Source organism: Podarcis gaigeae (assembly GCF_964106915.1).
Source record: "Podarcis gaigeae genome assembly, chromosome: 7".
Classification (NCBI taxonomy): Eukaryota; Metazoa; Chordata; class Lepidosauria; order Squamata; family Lacertidae; genus Podarcis; species Podarcis gaigeae.
In genome coordinates, this window is record NC_139683.1 from 50,200,288 (window position 1) to 50,219,462 (window position 19,175).

At 41.9% G+C, this 19,175-nt stretch overlaps 2 protein-coding genes across 11 annotated transcripts in view; both read left to right on the forward strand.

Moving 5' to 3' along the window:
• Positions 1-2,488: 2,488 nt before the first annotated feature.
• On the forward strand, positions 2,489-16,498 carry SEH1L (SEH1 like nucleoporin). 4 transcript variants are annotated; one of them, XM_083746992.1, is made up of 9 exons: positions 2,489-2,913; positions 6,502-6,552; positions 8,154-8,300; positions 9,424-9,635; positions 10,103-10,201; positions 11,803-11,943; positions 12,189-12,346; positions 12,550-12,703; positions 13,089-13,963. In XM_083746992.1, exons 1-9 carry the CDS (start codon positions 2,803-2,805, stop codon positions 13,114-13,116), a joined length of 1,101 nt encoding a protein of 366 aa, XP_083603118.1. In that variant the 5' UTR covers positions 2,489-2,802; the 3' UTR covers positions 13,117-13,963. The 4 variants fall into 4 exon arrangements, with proteins under 4 accessions (XP_083603118.1, XP_083603120.1, XP_083603117.1 ...); XM_083746994.1 differs by having other exon boundaries at positions 2,490-2,913; positions 13,073-16,498; XM_083746991.1 differs by lacking the exon at positions 13,089-13,963 and adding an exon at positions 15,705-16,498 and having other exon boundaries at positions 2,492-2,913.
• Positions 16,499-17,930: 1,432 nt separating this feature from the next.
• CEP192 (centrosomal protein 192) overlaps positions 17,931-19,175 on the forward strand; it is a 47,463-nt gene continuing 46,218 nt past the window's right edge. For 3 of the 7 annotated variants that reach the window (XM_083746825.1, XM_083746829.1, XM_083746831.1), the window contains exon 1: positions 17,947-18,157. The gene's annotated coding sequence lies outside the window, so the exon portion shown is untranslated. Of the gene's footprint in view, positions 18,835-19,175 lie in introns of all 7 variants that reach the window. The other 4 variants (XM_083746826.1, XM_083746830.1, XM_083746827.1 and 1 more) reach the window with 4 other exon arrangements.

A 19,175-nucleotide genomic window follows, 5' to 3' on the forward strand; every position in this document is an offset into this window, starting at 1 on the left:
GGTCCGCCCATTAGCCGCGAAGGAGGATGGGCGGGGGAGATCACTCCGCTGTTCCCTTTGGGCGGGAAGGGAGTGGATCGAGTTTCGTGAGGGGGCTCGGCAGGTGGAGGAAGTGGGATCATTTTCTTTCCTTGTGTGTTAAGGCGCTGGAGGATTGGGGGAAGCGGATGCTTCTCAAGATCCCGAGGGAGTTCCTATGTATACTTGCAAAATGCCCGTCAAGCTGAAGGGGCCTGGAAAAAGCATGTAAAGGACGCGATTGTAAAGGAAGTTTGATACTGTACCTGTCAGTGAGGCCGATTACTCAGTGCCAGGAAAATGGAAGAAATCCAGTTTGGCTGTTAACGCGGAAGCTGCCTGCGTGCAGCATTTTCTTTTTGCTTTATTTACATAGAAGAAAATAAAGGGGCAGACTTGGCATCAACGTTGTGTTAAGCCTGCTCCTTCCAGTGTTGAGTTCAGTAATGAGCAATCAAGTTTGTTCCTACCTGCTCGGGCCCTGTGCCTCATCTGCTTAGACACTTGTTCTGTTTCTTGGTCACAAAGAAGGAATGCTGAGAGGAACATAGTTCAGCTATAGAGCAGATACTTTACACGCAAAGGATCCCAGCTGTAGTCACTAGTGTTTATTTACTTACTTACTTACTTACACACACATTTGCTAATATTTCTGTACTGCTGAACAATCTAGCCTTTCTGTAAAAACTTTCTGTCAAAGGTAAATAATGAAAAACTAAAATGCACAAAAGCCATACAACTAGATTGTACCAATGCAGAAGTTACCAACGTTTTTGGGCAGTGGGTACATTTTGAATTTTGACAGAAGTGCTGCAAACACCAGTCACAAAATGACTGCAATGGGTGTATTGCAGTGGTTCAAGGAAGTGGGTGGCACTGTGGTCTGGACCACTGACCCTCTTGGGCTTGCTGGTTGGAAGGTCAGCAGTTCAAATTTGAGCAACAGGGTGAGCTCCCGTTGCTCTGTCTCAGCTGCCAACCTAGCAGTTCAAAAGCAACACCAGTGCAAGTAGATAAATAGGTACCACTGTGGTGGGAAGCTAAATGGTATTTCCATGTGCTCTGGTTTCCATCATGGTGTTCCATTGCACCAGAAGCTGTTTAGTCATGCTGGCCACATGACCTGGAAAGCTGTCTGTGGACAAACGCTGGCTCCCTTGGCCTGAAGCAAGATGAGCGCCGTACCCCATAGTCACCTTTGACTGGACTTAAGCATCCAGGTTCTCATAACCCACCCAGGGAGTCCATGACATCATTCACATAACAAAAACTACCATAGAGATATCAAATTTTTCAAAAATAGGGCATCCATGGCTTGGCTTTTGAACAACATGGGTCCACAGTATTTAGCTAATGGGAACTTCTGGTGTATTGTATAGCACAAAATTGTCACCACCACACTTACAGAGGGAAACTTCACACTTCTCTTTCAGAATTGAAGACAGTGTATATGACCTTGGTATCCAATGAAATGCGGGCATGTTTAATGGTGTTAGTTGTTCAAGATGCCAAACCAGTGTAAAAGGGAATGGAGCAAGAAGATCAAACAGTATTGTGTGCATTGTGGATTTTTGAAGCCTTTCCTAACAAGTACTGGTGAGCACACTGGTGCCTACAGGCACTGTGGAGACAGCTCCTGTTCTATAGCATGTATTGCTGGTTATTGTTACAGTGAAAGTTGTCTACTGTATAAGGATTCAGTCCAAAAAGCAAAGGTGATCTGTCCACCAAAGCAATTTCTCCGCTTCCACCACACCAACTTGGGTGGTGGCAAAGGAAAAAAGCAAACACAATGCTGGGGTGTATGTTGTGGTACATGTTTACGTGCAAGTTTGGCTATAACCAACTTTTGACCACATTCATCACTGGCATCCCTGTAATTGTTTACCTTTGGGGCCTGATTTAAGAGAAAGTACTTAGATTGGACCAATTTAATGTTAATGAGACAAAATCCCATCCCCATGTTAAACTGAGTGTTTTAATATAAACTAGAATTGCAGCAATGTTGACATATGTCTTGCATAAATGCAACTATTTTAGAAGTCCCATTGATTTCAATGAAACTTACCGGTTTATCCAGGTAAGTGTGTAAAGGTCTGGAGTCTAACAGCTGAATTCTCAGCCATAATCATATTTGCTGATGGAGGTTAGGATATGCTGGCGGGGGACATTTCCTGACCGGGGGGGGGGCGTGCTCTGCAGCAGTTTATTAGCCAGCGGTGGTTCCGCCAGTGGTATCACGCTCAGGGCCCCAAACAGGGCGTTTACTAGGGCAGAGCAAAGCCACCGGATCCCAAATTGTTTCGTCCCGGACCGGTGCTTCTTGCCAGAGGCGAAATTGATTAAGCGGACTCCTCGGCGTGTGTCTCTGCAAAAAACCCAAACCCAAGTATGTTCAGGGCTGGTTAAAGCTTCCGCCTGTTGGGTTTGGAAATTGGCAAATTCTTTCTCGCTCGAGAAGGACAATGGGGCGGCTCGTCAGTTCCCTCCCCTCCTCCCCTGCCGGGGCTGCCTCAGCTTCTGCCTGAGGGGAAGGCGCAAAAGCGCAAGCGCCGGGGAGACGCTCCATTGGCCGCCTCCTCCCGCTAAGGCCCGGCGCTCCACGCAATTAGACTGAGCCAGGCGCGCCTTTTCGAGGCGAGCGAGAGAGAGAAGGGGAAGGAGTTTGCTCGCGCCGTCAGTGCAGCTGCTGGTCAGGGGAAGCCGCTGCTTCGCCTCCTCCGCTGCCTTACTCGTAGCAGCAGCAGCAGAAGCGAGCTCGGCTGACGGAGCGAGGCCGCCGAGATGTTCGTGGCGCGCAGCATCGCGGCCGACCACCGCGACCTCATCCACGACGTTTCCTTCGACTTCCACGGGCGGCGCATGGCGACCTGCTCCAGCGACCAGAGTGTCAAGGTGCGGGGATGCGGAGAGCGCGCGAAGGCCGCGGGCCCCGGCCTGTCTCCCCTCGTGAATCGGGCTAGACCCGCGCGGGGCCCGTTGACGCCCATGCTCCTCCGGCCGGCGCCCTTGCTCGCCCTGCCTCCCTCTCTCTCGGGGACCACGCGCTGGTGGCTGGCCGGCTCCTTCGGCCAGGCCTCAAGGAGGGCTACTGCAGTGGCTTGGTCACTTCTGCCTGCGCTGGGTAACAGGTGGTCATGGGGGGGGGGCATGCAGGAGGACCACGTTTTATAGCAGCCTTTTGCAACGGAAGAAATAACAAATTGTAGGACATGAGAGAGTCCCTGTTTTGTTTTGTTTTTGTAGCGCGGGAGAAAACCTAACGAACCCAAAACAGGCCTATGGACTGATTTGGGTGGCAACTTCAAGTTACAGTACTTGAACTAATAATAAAAAAGGCAGGATGCTGTGGTATGAATGAAATGGTTAAGTCGGGAACTTCTCTAGCAGCGTGTCTTGTCTCCTGCCCTCTTTGGCAAAAGTTCCACGGAATTCAACGGGGCTTGCTTCCAGATAGCAAGGGTGCATACGCCTCTGTCTTTAATCATCTTTCTGTATTTTGGACCAGTGCAATGCAATTATACTTAAAGGGTTCTCAAAGGCAATGTTGGGCAAGTCATGGTAGATGGAAGAGTCACAACTTATTAATGGAGAAAGCAAGTAATAATGTGGGATGATGGACAAGTTCAGAGGCTTTTTCATTAAACATGCATTAGTACGACTGTAATTTTTCTGATTTTTGTTTTGTGTTAATACCCATCAGAGGATTTGTGTGGCCTTGTAACATATGTACGTAATAAGTTGTTTGCTTTTAAAAAGTGGTTTGAGATTATTTTCCAGACAGAGTTTTGCAGTACAGGTTTGCAATAGGTGTAGACAATTTGGATTTATTTTCCTTAATGGGAATTAGTGATTTGGGATTAATAACAATTTAGGCTGCAATCCTAACCATGTTTACTCAGAAGCCAGTACTATTGAATTTAATGGAGTTTACTCCCAAGTAAGTGGGTTAGGATTGTAAATCATTCTTCAATGTTCACCCCTCTTAACCTGGGAGTAAACCCCATTGAATTAAAACTTTTGAGTAGACATAGTCAGAATGCTGTGTAAGTGTGTACTAGCTGAGATATAGATTGATCCTCTTTGTTTACTCAGAAGTAAGTTGAACTGAGCTCAATGGGACTTTCAAGTAAGGATACTAGGTTTGCAGCTGAGAAAGGACACAGACTAGAGGTGTGCATTATACTGACCTTTACCTAGAGTAAACCTACTAAAATTAATGGATCTCAGTTGTTTCAGTGGGACTACTGTTGGATGCAATTCAGAGTAATGTTCATTAGGGGTGTGTATGTATATTCTATATATTGCAGGTTTTGGTGTCCTCGGGTGTCTTCCCGTGTAAAAGTTGGGGTGTCTAGGCGACGTTTCGACGAGGTCTCACTCGTCATCTTCAGGCTGGTGCTTTCGGCTTCTTGTTACTGGAACAGAGCGGGATCTCAATGTTTGAGTTCCTATAAATACTGTAGAGGGGGTGTGGTGTCTAGCCTCCAATGTTCTGGGCAGAGAGGAAGTTCCCAGGGGCGAGCTGTGGTTTTGTGGCTTGTGTCAGCCAGATCTGTGTAGGGATTGCAGGGGGGTGCAGCATCCGGAGGTGCCACCACAGCTCGCCCCTATACACGAAGCCAAGCCAAAGCACAACTAAGTGCAATACAGCCATCTTCTCAGGAAAACTCTTCACAAAGTTCAAGAGGTCAAGACACAAAGACTTTAGCAACTAATCCACACCTAATGACCCACCTAAGTGGTACTCAGGATATCACTCAAGAAATCACTCAAGGTATCTCTCAAGTAATTAAGGAACAAAAGAAGAAAAGGCACACTAGCCTGGGAACTTCCTCTCTGCCCAGAACATTGGAGGCTAGACACCACACCCCCTCTACAGTATTTATAGGAACTCAAACATTGAGATCCCGCTCTGTTCCAGTAACAAGAAGCCGAAAGCACCAGCCTGAAGATGACGAGTGAGACCTCGTCGAAACGTCGCCTAGACACCCCAACTTTTACACGGGAAGACACCCGAGGACACCAAAACCTGCATTCCTGTACCCGTGAAAATCTACGAAAGCAAATTCTATATATTCTATATATAATAATTATAATTACGCATGTCTAGCTGACATGTAAAGTCTGCACGTCAGTAATTATGTGTTCACTTGGAAGTAATTCCTACTGTGGTAAATGAATTTCATTCCCAGGTAAAAATGCAGAGTTTTAATGATAAAATTGATGTATCTTGCTCTATATAGGACAATGTATTGGAGAGACTAACCATTACTTCTAAGACCCATTTTCCACATGACAATTTTCCTGCATAAATATTGCTCCCATGTAGAAATTTATATGCACTGTGTCATCCTGCACGTGTAGATGTCTGCATGTATTGTGATGCTATGATTAGCTGTAACTTCCCAATGTGTATTCAGCAAATACTTATGTGTTATGCCATATAACCTTTTCATACACAGAAGTGGTGTTAGAAACTGGGACAGAAAAACTAGGAGCCAAATGGCTTCTGAGACCTGGGTTGAGGGCACCAAAACAATGTCTAGTCGCCATGGGGTTCAGCAACATTTTTTATTTTGATAAGCATGAACTAATACGCATTTCACATAAGTGGCACATTGTTAATACCAAATTTTTAGCAGAAATTGTTAATACATGTTTTATTTGGTGTTTATATTAAAAATACTGGTACCATACTTCAGTTTTCAAAACTCTACTTTTAATTGTTAATTGTCTATACTTAACTTGTACTTCGAGACTTCAAAGCACATACATTTCAGTAATCCTTGAGAGTGCTCACAAATGGAGAATCTTTAAGCGGAAAATGTGCTTGGCACCCTGCTAATTTCGAACCCTGCACAGAAATTATAACTGTGTTAGAAAATGATATAAGTAGCCTCAAGGATTCCAAGTGATCCAATGTTGGGGTCAGATACTCTTGTGGTTCCCTCACTGCGAGAGGCCAAGTTACAGGGAACCAGGCAGAGGGCCTTCTCGGTAGTGGCGCCCGCCCTGCGGAACGCCCTCCCATCAGATGTCAAAGCGATAAACATCTACCTGACATTCAGAAGACATCTGAAGGCAGCCCTGTTCAGGGAAGTTTTTAATATGTGACATTTTAGTGTATCTTTCATCTTTGTTGGAAGCCACCCAGAGTGGCTGGGGAAACCCAGCCAGATGGGCGGGGTACAAATAAATTATTATTATTATTATTATTATTATTATTATTATTATTATTATTATGAACAGAGGCAATTCCAAATTGGAATAGCACACACACTCACTGTCCTTTTTATAGAGAAATCTATGCACAATTCTTATTTGACTCACGTATGAGTTGATATTATAGAAGAGCATTAGTGGTTTAACACCCTTCTGGGACTCTCCACAAACCTTGATCTGTGGACTTGTTTGTGGGATCACTGTACCTTCTCTAACTTTTGAATAAAATATTTAGATATTGTTTGGTTTTCTTAATAGGTTTGGGACAAAGGTGAAAATGGAGAATGGCACTGTACTGCCAGCTGGAAGGTAAGGGCTGAAACCTGGAAAAATCAGTTGCATGCAAGTTTTTGGCATGAGAAGCCACAATGTAGGGAAAGATTCATTCCAAACAGTGCAGTCCTATGCATGTTCACTCAGCAGGAAATTTATCTTTGTTCAATGGGGCTTACTCCCTTGTAGTTTCTTAAGGATTGCAGCCTGAATGTGTAACCCAATAATGGTCTGCAGCGATAATTCGGTGTAAATTACTTTACTTTTAACTGCTAAGTCAGTCCCTATGAATGTTTAACTACACAAAACTCCTGTGATGGAATTTTGTTTCCTCTCTGTTGAAACTATAAAGATGCTCATGTATACAGATGTTCATGTTTCTGTTCAGATTTGCAAAAATGTTTTCCTTGAATTTTCCATTCACACTTTCCATATTTCCAGTCTGTTTCTTCAATATGCAGGTCCTTTTCCAAGATGCCTAGCAGTATATGAATCACAAAAACATCCTCCTTCTTATTAAAAGAAATTTGATGGCGGTCTCTCATGTTGTGCTGACTTTTGCATATGGTAGAAACTCCTACCTATCCCAAAGCTCAGTGTCGTATGAGTTATTCCTTACGTCCATCTCATGAAGTCCTTTTGTATATGCCACTTGGGAAGTGCCATATTTTTCCGTGTATAAGACACTCCCATGTATAAGACGACCCCTATTTTTTGGGACTGCAACAGAAATTGCGGGGGGGGGGGGGGGAGGAATTGTCCAAAGTTCTTGAGCTTTTTGTGGGGGAGATTGCCAAGAGTTGTTGAGCTTTTTCGGGGGGCCATCACAGCCACCAATCACTTTACAGCCTGCCCACCACTGCAAATCACACGCATCACCATGACCACCAAACATCTGCACGCTCGCTGCCAAAAGCCCACCTGCCCAATCGACACAACCATAGCCAATTGCAAGCATGACTCGCTGCTGCCATGAATCGGCCGCCCAATTGCCACAACAAATCGTCAGCAAGCCTCAGCAACCGATCACACACCTAGTCGCCGCTGCCAATCTCCTGCTGGCTGCTGCCACCAATCCCCCCCCCCCCCCCCCGCTATCCATGTATAAGATGACCCACAATTTTTGCCTATTGTTTCTAAGGAAAAAACATTGTCTTATAAACGGAAAAATACTTGTGACACAAAACTGTGGATCAGGCAAAAGGAGCACATGGTTTGCCTGCTTCAAACCATGGTTTTGTGTGGCATGCAAATGTGGCCAACATGTATCCATGTGGGAAATTGCCTCCAGGGTCCACTTGGAATATTATGTGTGCATGAACTTTGACCCTATTACTTCAGTTAACTGGGTAGGTGGTATACAACATAGAATCATGGAATCCTAGAATTGTAGGGTTGAAAGGGACCCTGAGGATCATCTAATACAACTCCCTGCAATACAGGAATATTCATCTGTCCCAGACATTTTAGTTTGTGTTTTGGAAATGGATCAGTCAAGGGGAGGACTGTAAAGGGGCTTTGATGTTTGATACTTAATTTATATTGCTGTTACTATTTTTTCTCCCAGCCTGCATACATTAAAACATCTTCAATTTTAGTCTTTGGTTTTCAAGTTCCAGTTCTTCTTACCTTTCCAGACACATAGTGGATCTGTGTGGCGTGTTACATGGGCACATCCAGAGTTTGGACAGGTCTTGGCTTCCTGCTCTTTTGACAGAACAGCTGCTGTATGGGAAGAAATAGTAGGAGAATCCAATGATAAACTTCGAGGGCAGAGTCATTGGGTAAGGTTTGAAGAGTGACAGTTCTAATGCACTCATTTCTCACATATAATTTATAACATTGTTGCTGCCTCAAGGATTTACTTTGCTAAATTTCACAGTTAAGAGATTTATTATAAATGTTTTTAAAGAAATGTTATATATTCACAAAGCTACATATTTGAATATATATAGATATATTTAGTTTGATTTGTTTACTATACATGGCTTTTGACGAATCATAAGCTTGGACCCTACATTTTTCTTCTATTCAGACAAGGAGATGTGTGATTTCTACCAACTTCTCTCCATCTGCAGTCCCACATCGCATATCCTACACCAATCTCAAGAGTTCCTCAACTCTCAGGAGCAGATTTTTGGGAGGTGTAGGGAGTTGCAGAGAGGAGGTGACAAAGCCCCATTATGTGAACAGAACTCCATGCCTTTTGTGTAATAAAAGTTAAGATCCAAGCTGTAGCTCTGGTGGGATGTTGATTATCCTGTTAATCCACATGATTGGGGTGAGGTTGGGGTTGAAGAGTATGGAAGGGCAAAAGCCATGATTCAAATACCACTGACAGTCTTCTGCATATGCACAGAAACATTTTAGCGCTCTCCTTCCAGCAGCTGCCTTTACTGCCTCCTGAAAAGCCCTCCTCCAAGGTTGGGGGCGCCCCTAGACCTGGACCCTATAGCAGAGACTGCCTAATGCAGCCCTTTGACACTACTAGCCAATCTGACCTGGCAATAAATGAATTGTCTTACTCAAATTCAAGTATCTATTAGTTTTAATTCTGATTAGCTTCTACTATTTGCTTGGCTCTTACCTTTAGTATTAACAATGATCTGCCCATCACAGTATACAAGAGCATTCTTTATGCTTACATCTAGAATGTATTTCAATTGGACTTTTCATAATATCAAATGAACATACTTGCTCTCCTTAACTTTGGAGCTTGTAAGATTTCTAATACAGTTATGTTTCATGGTTATGTTTTTCATAAAATTTATCAAACGTGTAGTATCTTCTTTACAGATAAAAATTTAGCTCTCTATTCTAAAGTTTATTTACCTAAATAAATAAGTGATGGTGCATCTAAAAATCTGTTTTCCTTGTTCTAATGACTGCTCCATTGATTATCTTTAGGTGAAGAGGACTACTCTGGTTGACAGTAGGACATCAGTTACGGATGTAAAGTTTGCTCCTAAGCATATGGGCCTCATGCTGGCAACATGTTCAGCAGATGGAGTTGTTAGGATATATGAAGCACCAGATGTTATGAATCTCAGTCAGTGGTCACTTCAGCATGAAATCTCATGTAAACTAAGCTGCAGTTGTATATCTTGGAATCCTTCAAGGTAAGATATCAATTCCCTTGAATCAGAAAGTAAAGAGGGAGGGAAACCCTAAGGGTAATTGGCTTGTTTCCTTCTTGTGTAATATTTATTTAAATTCTTGACTGTAAAATAGTGGTGCTGGGTCTAAAAGGAAACCAAGACAGTTGAATATTTATAATCCAGGGGTAGCCAGTGTGAGGCCATCCAGATGTTGTTGGGCTGCAACTCCTATCATCCCTGACCATTAGCTAAGCTGACTTAGGTTAAAGAGAGTTGGAGTCAATGTCTAGAGGACACTTTGTTAGCTACTCCTGAGTTAGAAGGATCAGCAAGTAGGTGATGCAAAAAAACTTTCTGTCTGAGATCCTGGGATCCTATGTTCCATCAGGTGTCCGCTGTGCATGCTGTCTTTTAAGAGAAAAGATATTGAGGAATTTATTTTCATCATCAGAAGTCCTCTGTAAAAATATTCCATTTTGCATTTGCAGCTCTCGCGCTCATGCACCTATGATAGCTGTAGGAAGTGATGACAGCAGCCCAAATGTACTGGCAAAAGTTCAGATTTATGAATACAATGAAAATACCAGGTAAGAGGAAGAAAACAAAGCAACTTTCATTTTTGAACACTTCATAATATTGCTTCACAACATCATTTGTTCTTCTGAGACTTGAACATGTTAAAATGGTTCGCTGAAACCCTAATTTGGTACTGATTTTAAGTTTATACTATGGATCACTAGTGGTCCCTCCAAATGGCCTGTGTGACCATTTATAGCAAATTCCACCCACCTGCCAATCATACAGTGCTATTTACTGTCACCTGTCTTCATTCTAATCTGCCTTGCTGCTTTTACTAAAGTTCCCTCCAAAGTATATGTGAAATACAGTTAAAGATGATCCTATCCGCTTCTGACCCACGTATACCATTGGCATGTGGCCTCCAGAACGTTGACCAGGTTTGAATCTGGCCCTTAGGCTGAAAGTGGTTCTCCGTTCCTGCTATAAACCGATGGCAGGCTTATTTCAATGCTGGGAGTGCATGGGAGGGGGAAATCACAGCAGGGAAGGAAGATTTTAACCTACCTGTGTTCTGTAAGATTGCCCCTTCCTCAGCATTGTGACTAGGAAAGAAAAACCCCAACATTTATCCAAGCCTGATTCTGGTAGTGGGTGAGGCCGAGTATTCCCCGCCTCTCTCTGTGGGTGGTGTTCGTATGTGCATTTGCTCTCTGCCTGTTCTGGCCACACCCAGTTCTGTTCTGGTTCTGCCACTGCAGGCCTTTGACCTTCAGAAAGTTGGCTGCAAGGGGACATGACCTTCTTGCTGCAGGAGGTTCCCCACTTCTGCTGTATAGCTAATGTTCAAGTTGAGGCGGAGGGAGAAGTAACTTGCCAATGCCCCATGATAATTTAATGACAGAAGTCGGGCTTGAACAACAATCTGTAGAGAATACTGAATATTTTAGCTTTCCTAATAATATGCTATTATTTTCCTTAAAAGTTTTGCAAAGCTACATTTAATTAATGAATGCCAACCATAAAAATCCTATCCTGTGTACTTTCCTCCAAATATAGAGTCTGTTGCCAAAACAAAGCAGCTTATTCTACTCAAAGATCTAAACTCTCTATAATAAGCTTGATTTGACTAATTGGGAATAGTGAGTGATGTTGAAGTAATGAGAAACATATGATCTGTGGAAAGTTTTCCCCTTCCTATGGTTTTAATTTTTTTGGAATCTAAGAGTACAGTCTGTTTTTTCTGTTACGAATCAACAGACTTGCCATTCTGAACTTCAGTACCTCAGAAATAATTTCCATAGCACTGCCTATTAAATTCATTGAAGTAAAAAGACAACTTGTGTATTTAATGTTTCTGATTCAAGTCAGTGTCATTGCTGAGTGACCTGGTCCCATCCTCTTGTTGTTCATAACAACAATCAGTTGTCACTTGAACACTTCATAACATGGCAATAATTTTGTAACAGATTGTACATCCCAGACATCAAATAGTACAAATTATACTTCACATACATTCTAGAAAAAAAGGATTGCTATCTAGAGAATACTTTTTAAAGAATACTTTCATGGGAGAATTTACCAATAATGTTGTTATAAAAACAGTTGGGGGGGGGCGCTTTAATATGTTTCTATGTTTAGAAATTAATACACTGTCTGTCTCACTTTTCAGGAAGTATGCAAAAGCAGAAACACTTATGACAGTCACAGACCCTGTGCATGATATTGCATTTGCTCCAAACCTGGGAAGGTCCTTCCATATATTGGCTGTAGCTACCAAAGATGTGCGAATTTTCACATTAAAACCACTAAGGTGAGTTTTTGACATACATATCCTATAATGTGGAAGCAGATATTTGGTATTTTCTTTCTCTCAACTATGGAACTAATTGTCCTCATGGTTAAGAACCTTGTAAGTTTATTCAATATTCAGTACAGTAATCCTTTTTTTAAAGCAGCACACAAAAAAGGGCAAAACATTGTTTTACTTTCTGTAATTAAAAGAATGGATGTATTTTAAGCAGATCAAACTCCAATATACAATTTTGCTTTCAACAGAAAGGAACTGACTTCTTCATCAGGCCTGACAAAATTTGAGGTCCAGTTAGTGGCTCAGTTTGATAACCACAATTCTCAGGTCTGGCGTGTAAGTTGGAACATTACAGGCACAGTGCTTGCATCTTCAGGAGACGATGGGTGTGTAAGGCTTTGGAAAGGTAAGTGTTCCTTCAGAATTCTCTGTGTGATTAAATGTTGAATTATTAGAAGACTATGGCTTCAGTCTTAAGCATACATAGTAGTAACCTGCTTAGGACTGGCTAGAGTTAGGAGCTATATCATTAGTTATACTATTTTAACTGTCATAAAAATTTCTTTCTCAAGTGACAATTGCATTATTTTTTTGTTCATTCCCATGCAGCTAACTACATGGACAACTGGAAGTGTACTGGAATTTTGAAAGGTAATGGGAGTCCAGTCAATGCTAGTTCCACTCAGCAGGGAGTTTTTAATGCTCCTTTAGGCACAGCCAATTCAAGCCTCCAGAATTCAGTAAACGGAACATCTGCTGGCAGGTATGCCACTTCGTATGTAAATTCTGCAATTTAAGAACTCTTTGTTTTGTCAACACCCACCATTAATCTCCCTAAAATCTTAAGCATCATTTTGGCTTTCATATGCATAATTATTAGTAACTTTAAATCAATAGCTTGCAGATTCAGTTGTCCTAGTCTTATCTGCAGTGTCCTGTATGCAACAGATAAAATATTATAAAGAAAAACTTTCTTCTAGTTACTGTTCACATACTTCAAATGCTGAGTTCACTTGAGTATTTTGAAGACCATGTCATTAGCTCTTTTATTTTCCTACTCGCAGTACTGTATCTGCCTTTTGTTGCCCTATAATACCTTGACCACTCATTATCCTACTGTCTCTCAACTAAGGTCTCTTTGACTTCAGCCTCCTGTGCTGCTCTCCTACTTCCTGAGACTCCTTGGGAACATGACCCTCTTCCAATCCTGTTCTGCAGTAGTTCTAGGCAACCACTTTTTAAAAGTAGCTTTCAACACAAGAGTCTATTTTTGGCCTGTCCTCACAAACTTGATTCTGAAAGGAACCATTGTTGAGGGATCAACTTTTTGTGTAGGATTGCCTCGGGCAGCTTCATACAGCCGCAACCATTTGATGGACACAATTCAGACTATATGCTGTAGATTTATGTTTTCCACACTTGTGCCCACAAATACGAGTGCTAGAAAGACAGCAATCTATAAAATTAAAGTGGTCATGTCTTCAAATCTGTTCAGTTAAACAGGGTTCTTGTGTTTCCATTTCTTCCTTATAATCTCAGAGTTACATTTCAGAGGAAAATTTTGTATTCCAGGGCACAAATTTGGAGTCAGAAATAGTACAGCTTTAATAATGAGATATACTTGCTGTTGTGGGGTGGAAAAACCCTTTTGAAGCATATCATATTTGAAAATGGGGCTGAACTCAGACATATTGTATTGCCCTGATGATTCTATATAAACAGAAATGTAAATGCTGAGTTTTAGAAGCAGGCTGATACAATAGAATATTGTTATTATGGCTCAGCATTCTGGTACTTTTGTTAGTAACACTACTAGTAACACTACTAACACTTTTGGAGATCAACGTCACAAACACCCTATGCTTAACAAGGAAATAATTAAAATTGTTTTGAGAAGTGATTGAAAAGATTAAAATTTAATAAACCTACCAAATACTGTTCCACAGTATTCTTATTGTGCTTATAACCATATGTGTCTAAAATTGTGATGCATTTTCCCTTCTCCATTTGTATTATGTCCTTTTTAACAGAAAGCACAGCTGAACCCAAGCTAACTGGAGTAACTTTGCTGTTTTGCTGCTTGTTGCATGCACACAGGAATGGAAAGCGAACTCCTTTTCCCCCTCCCCAGCGCCGTTTGACCTCTTCCCAAGACACCAGCAGTCTGCCTACTACTAAAAGCAAATCAAAAGGCTCTATTAAAAAACACTGTATGCGTACTTTGCTAGCCAGCACAGTATGACCTTGTTGGAATCTGTGGGGAAAAAACAGTAACATGGAGAGTTTTCTTGTGGAGACACTTCTCCTCTTTCTCTTCAGAAAAATATTTTTTTTATATAAATCAGAGTGGGGGAAGTTCACCCAAGTAACAAGGATTACCATCCTTTATATTTGAGGTGTTGGGCGGGGAAAGTATTAGTGTGAAGCCTTGGTAATCAGTTGGTTTTCATTTAAATTGCTTTGAATAATTGATTTTGTTCTACATTTTGTTCAGATGAGTCTTAACCATTACATTTTTGTTAATGGATTTGCAATGTGCAAACTTAACTAAGCATTGTTGTACCTTGACAGTTGTACAGTTAGTATCTTAATTTGGAATTGCTTCACAATTAATTAAATACTACTTCAGAGTAAACAAAAAAAAAAAAATCACCAGAAGCCCCAAAACTAATTAATGTCATACTTTTAGTGAGAATGATCTTACCTGATAGTTGCATGTTCCTGTGGCATGATTCCATGGAATAATTAGCAAGACTTCATTTGGTCACAATATTGTAGTGGAGAACCATATCCATATGAATGTTTGTCATGTGGCATTGACAAGTTGCTCTTGAATTATTGTCCATTGCCTTTAAAATGCTTCATGCATTACATAGTGAGGACACACACTGCTTCTGTGCAATTGAGTTACTGCTCTGGAACAGACTGAAGCAGTGTCCTATTGCAAACATTCATCAGGACATGGCAAGAAAATGCCTTGTTTTATATAGTAGCATGTCAATGTAGCTCTAAATATGTCCCTGTCTCCAGATTCTACTAACTTTGCCATTCTGTTCTGTAAATTTGTCTACATTTCCAAAGATTGTAAAGATTACAAAGTGGTGTCTTTAATATTACGGGTAAGTCATAAAAAGTGACATGTAATAGTTCTTTAAGCCTTTAATTTACCAGATGTATTTGGTTTTATCCTACATTTTCTCCAGAATTATGTATATATGCACCCAGACTGTATTTCAGTGGAAAAGGAGTCACTTATTGTATATTGTGGAAATCTAAGCACTGTAAAAACAGGGGTTTTTTCACATCTGTCCTATAAAATCTGCATTAAAGTTAATGTGGATGCAAATACAGCATAAATATATCTGCATAATTAATGTGTACCTGTTTTTCTGCAAGTGTTTACTAAAAACATTGAGTTACAGTACATGGTTTTAAGGAGAGCGCATAAGTGTTGATAGTTAGGAACTCATTTAATTTACAGATAATTTATTACTTTGCAAAATGCACAGAAGGCATATCTTAATTTAGAGATATTGTATTCGAACCAAATAGTTTCCAGACTGCCATAACCATTTTTGTTTTGATTGCGAACATGATTTTGGCCATTATATTTTATTTTTGGCATGGATTTACTAAAGCCTTCACCCCCTCCCCCCAGCATGTCTTTTCTCTTCCCCTTTGGTTCTCCTCATATTTACTACTATTCTCTTTTTTCTTGTTTTTCCTTTTTTCTTTTTTGGTGTTCCTGTCTTCATTGTTTTCAGGTATTTCTTTCCCCCTCTGGATTCCCCACGGGCTGGATCAAGATGGTCCAGTTATGCCCAGCTCCTACCTCCTGCTCCTCTGATAGAGCACTCTTGCGATGCTACCACTGCCAATCTCCAGTATCCTCACCCTCGCAGACGATATATCTCTCGACCTCTTAACCTATTACGGGAACATGAAGGGGTTTAATGCACATTTAAAACTGTATTAAGGGCCTCAATCAGATGCTTGTAAAATGCTTGCGTTTCTGTCTGCTTATTATTATTTTGCATACTTTCTCCCTCCAGAATTCACTGTGCTAGCGCTTATGCACCAAATGCTAGCTCTGCTATCCAATCCATTTTCAACCATGATGAAACAAATAAGCAGTATTAGGTGTGGGTCATACACAACAGATAAGTTCAAAGTGCTTGTTCCACCATATATATTTTTTTTTGTATTCAATCTACTGTGCTATTTTCATTTTAATAGATTTTGTTTGTATCCTGCATTGTTTTTGGAAATGTGTCCTTAAAACTAAATAGAACTTGAATAAAATTGTTCTACTGTGTGGAGGGGGGAGATCTTAATCTCCAGCATCAAACTTCTAAGTGACCGGATTCTTGAGACTTTTTCCAGCCCTGGACATTGGTACTGAAATGGAATGCTAAAGTAAAAATGCAGTATTTGTGCATTCTGCAGCAATATAGAATTGGTAGTGTGTTTAGTCACTTGCAAACATTTTCACTTTCTTGCATAAAAATATTTACACTACGTTGTTTTATAACTAGGTTAATAAAAAAATCAAAAATTATGTTGCGTGGTGGTTTTATTTAAGTTGTACTTATTTCTAAATGTATAAAAGTGAATATTGGGGAGAGGGAGAGCTGTCAGACTTCACCTATGACCATAGGTTTATGCTGTGCATCTTGACCTGTTCTGTTTCTAGCCTTAGCCACCTCGGGTATAGCATGTGGCTTCTGAAATAACATCCACAGAGAGAGGTAGCATAATTTGTAGAGCATGAGACTCTTAATATCAGGGTCAAGGGTTTGAACCCTACACTGGGCAGTAAACAACAATAGTGCACTGCAGACTTTTGTAGGCTGACGATATTGAATGTTTCTTGTAGAAATGTTTTCAGGTAAAGTAGAAATATGAAAGAATTACCCAATTTGCCTTGGTGCAAAAATACAACTCATCCTGCAGTCTTCACAGTGTCTGTTCAGAAGTAAGTCTGAGGTAAAGGGTAAGGATTGCAGCTTTGGATGCAGCTAAGCAGTCATATTAACATGTGGCAAAATCCTATGCTGCTGCTGCTGCTGCTGTTTTGGTGATCACTCGAAGCTGATAAGGTAAGATTGTCTTTCATGAACATGGTCTTAATAGTGAGTCCATCAGCGACTCAGAAGTCCCACTGTGTGCTGTGGGCAGAATGTTGTTTGATTTCTACATAAATCTGCATAAAATTATGCTTCCAGTACCATGGTCATCAAAGAACATCCAGTATAATTGCCTTAAAGCCTCTGCCCTCTTTCTTGGATAGGGTTGGTGTGTCCAAAGAGCTGTCTTGAGTAATCCCAAAAGGCTTCATATGACCTCAGTGACTTTTTATAAAAATAATTAGTTTAAGCAGCTGATTTTGTTTCCATGCCACACTTTCTGTCTTGAGGCTGATTTACAGCAATCCTTACTGAACTATTCCAATTAATTCATTAAAACGGAACTGCAGGAGACATTTCAGGGGGTGGTCTTGAACAAGTAATTCTCAGCATCACCTATTATTATTTTTATTTATTAGATTTATTTACCACCCTTCATCATAAGATCTCAGGGCCGTCGACAGAATAAAGTAAAGTATAAAACAAAAACAAAACAGCAAATCAATACCTCCCTTCCTATTGGCAGGATAAATTGAGAGTAAGTCTGTCGCCTTTGATTTTACGCTTTGTGACCTTATGTATATGATATAGTGTATTAAAAAAACAATAACTACAGGACCGGGAAACCTGGGTGTTTTTGTAAAGAAATTAACAAGTAAGCAGACTCGCAGCGAGATCGTTATCGGTCACCTCCGCAAACCCCGCCAGTTCTCTTTCCCGGACTGTTTGAAAGTAGCGTGTCACCGCCCTTTCGTCCAATCCGAGAAGCGCTGCGCATTCCCTTCGTTCCGTTCTCGTAAACCAATAGAATCCGCATGTGTTTCCTCCCCGATCCCGCCCTCCGCCTGCCCCCTCCCCCGCACCCCGCCCGCCGAAATCCAAAAGCGAGTTTCCTAGGCGCCAGGTAAGGGGCGTGCGCGTGCGCACTTACAAGAAAATAGAGGAGGGGGCGTTTCTCTCTTTCCCCCCCTCTTCCAGTGTTCGACGCTTGTTGGGGTTGCCGTGACGTTTCCGAACGGTGTCCTCCCGCATCAATGCGCGTGCCCGGAGGCGCCCGAGAGCTGCCGTTCCAGCGCTCGCTTTTGCTTTGGGTGAGCGGTTTGGGGGGGGGGGGAGTTGGGTGGTGTGTTTTTTTGCGGGGGGGCATGTTTTTCTCAATCGGAAGCGGCCGTTTTAGGTCGTTTTAGAGGCGGTTTCCATTCTCTCTTGCTTCCCGCGTCCCCTCCCTCCTGTGTCGGCGCCTAAAGCGAGTGTCGGGGAAGCTTTTTTTGGCGGGTGTCCCGAGAACAGAGGACGGAGGGGCGGGAGCCCATTTCAGGTGGAACCGGAAAAAAGGCGCGCCCCTTTGCTTCCCTCGCGGCGCTTCGCTTCAGCCCAGCGCCGTCCTTAGCAGGAAAAACGCTAAAAATCGGCGCCCTCCACGTGTGCCTGGCGCAGTTATTTATATTCCTCTTCCTTTCCTCCTCCTGCTCTGTGTGCCTTGGAAGGGTCCACACTCCTTTCCCATAAGTTGCCCATGAGAAGGTAGATAACCGGGACAAAGCTGAGCCACATCTCGGCTCCTCAGCAAACTGTGAATGAATGCTTTCTTGGACGGTGGTGGTGTCAGGGAGTGTTTCTGAGCATGTGTAGAGGGCTGCTCCGGCACCGCGCCCCTGCTGGTCCTTCTGAGCTAATAATGTGCTATGGAAGACTACTTTGAAGCTAGCAACCCTGACCCATATGGCTCCGGAACAGTTGCAGAAAAAAAGCCCTTTTCTTTTAAAAAGTAATTCCTGTAAATTCAACAAGGCAGTTAATTGCTACTTTTGTCGCAAAAGAAATAGTCTTAATTTATCTTGCAGATTTGTGAAGTACATGCCTTGGTGTGAAAAAATATATTTGGAGCTGACCAAAACTTAGTTGTGATTCAGAATTATTTCGTACGCAAGAGAGTTGATGGTGCTTCTCACATTCCCCCACTCCCATAGTAAAGGTTTTGGTTGAAAGAGCATTAATGAAAAATTGAGTATGTACACCGTTCTCTCTGCTGTACCCCACTTCAGGTGCTGGCAGCCTCTAGAAACAGCAATAAACTCATGCCAATCGGCTTAAACAGCTAAATATAGC

Excerpts from the sequence above, each read along its gene's own strand:
- SEH1L (XM_083746991.1), top strand. The coding sequence starts at position 2,803 with ATGTTCGTGGCGCGCAGCATCGCGGCCGACCACCGCGACCTCATCCAC. Across the intron at positions 8,301-9,423 it reads TTCGAGGGCAGAGTCATTGG|GTGAAGAGGACTACTCTGGT; the intron begins GTAAGGTTTGAA and ends GATTATCTTTAG. Across the intron at positions 9,636-10,102 it reads ATATCTTGGAATCCTTCAAG|CTCTCGCGCTCATGCACCTA; the intron begins GTAAGATATCAA and ends TTGCATTTGCAG.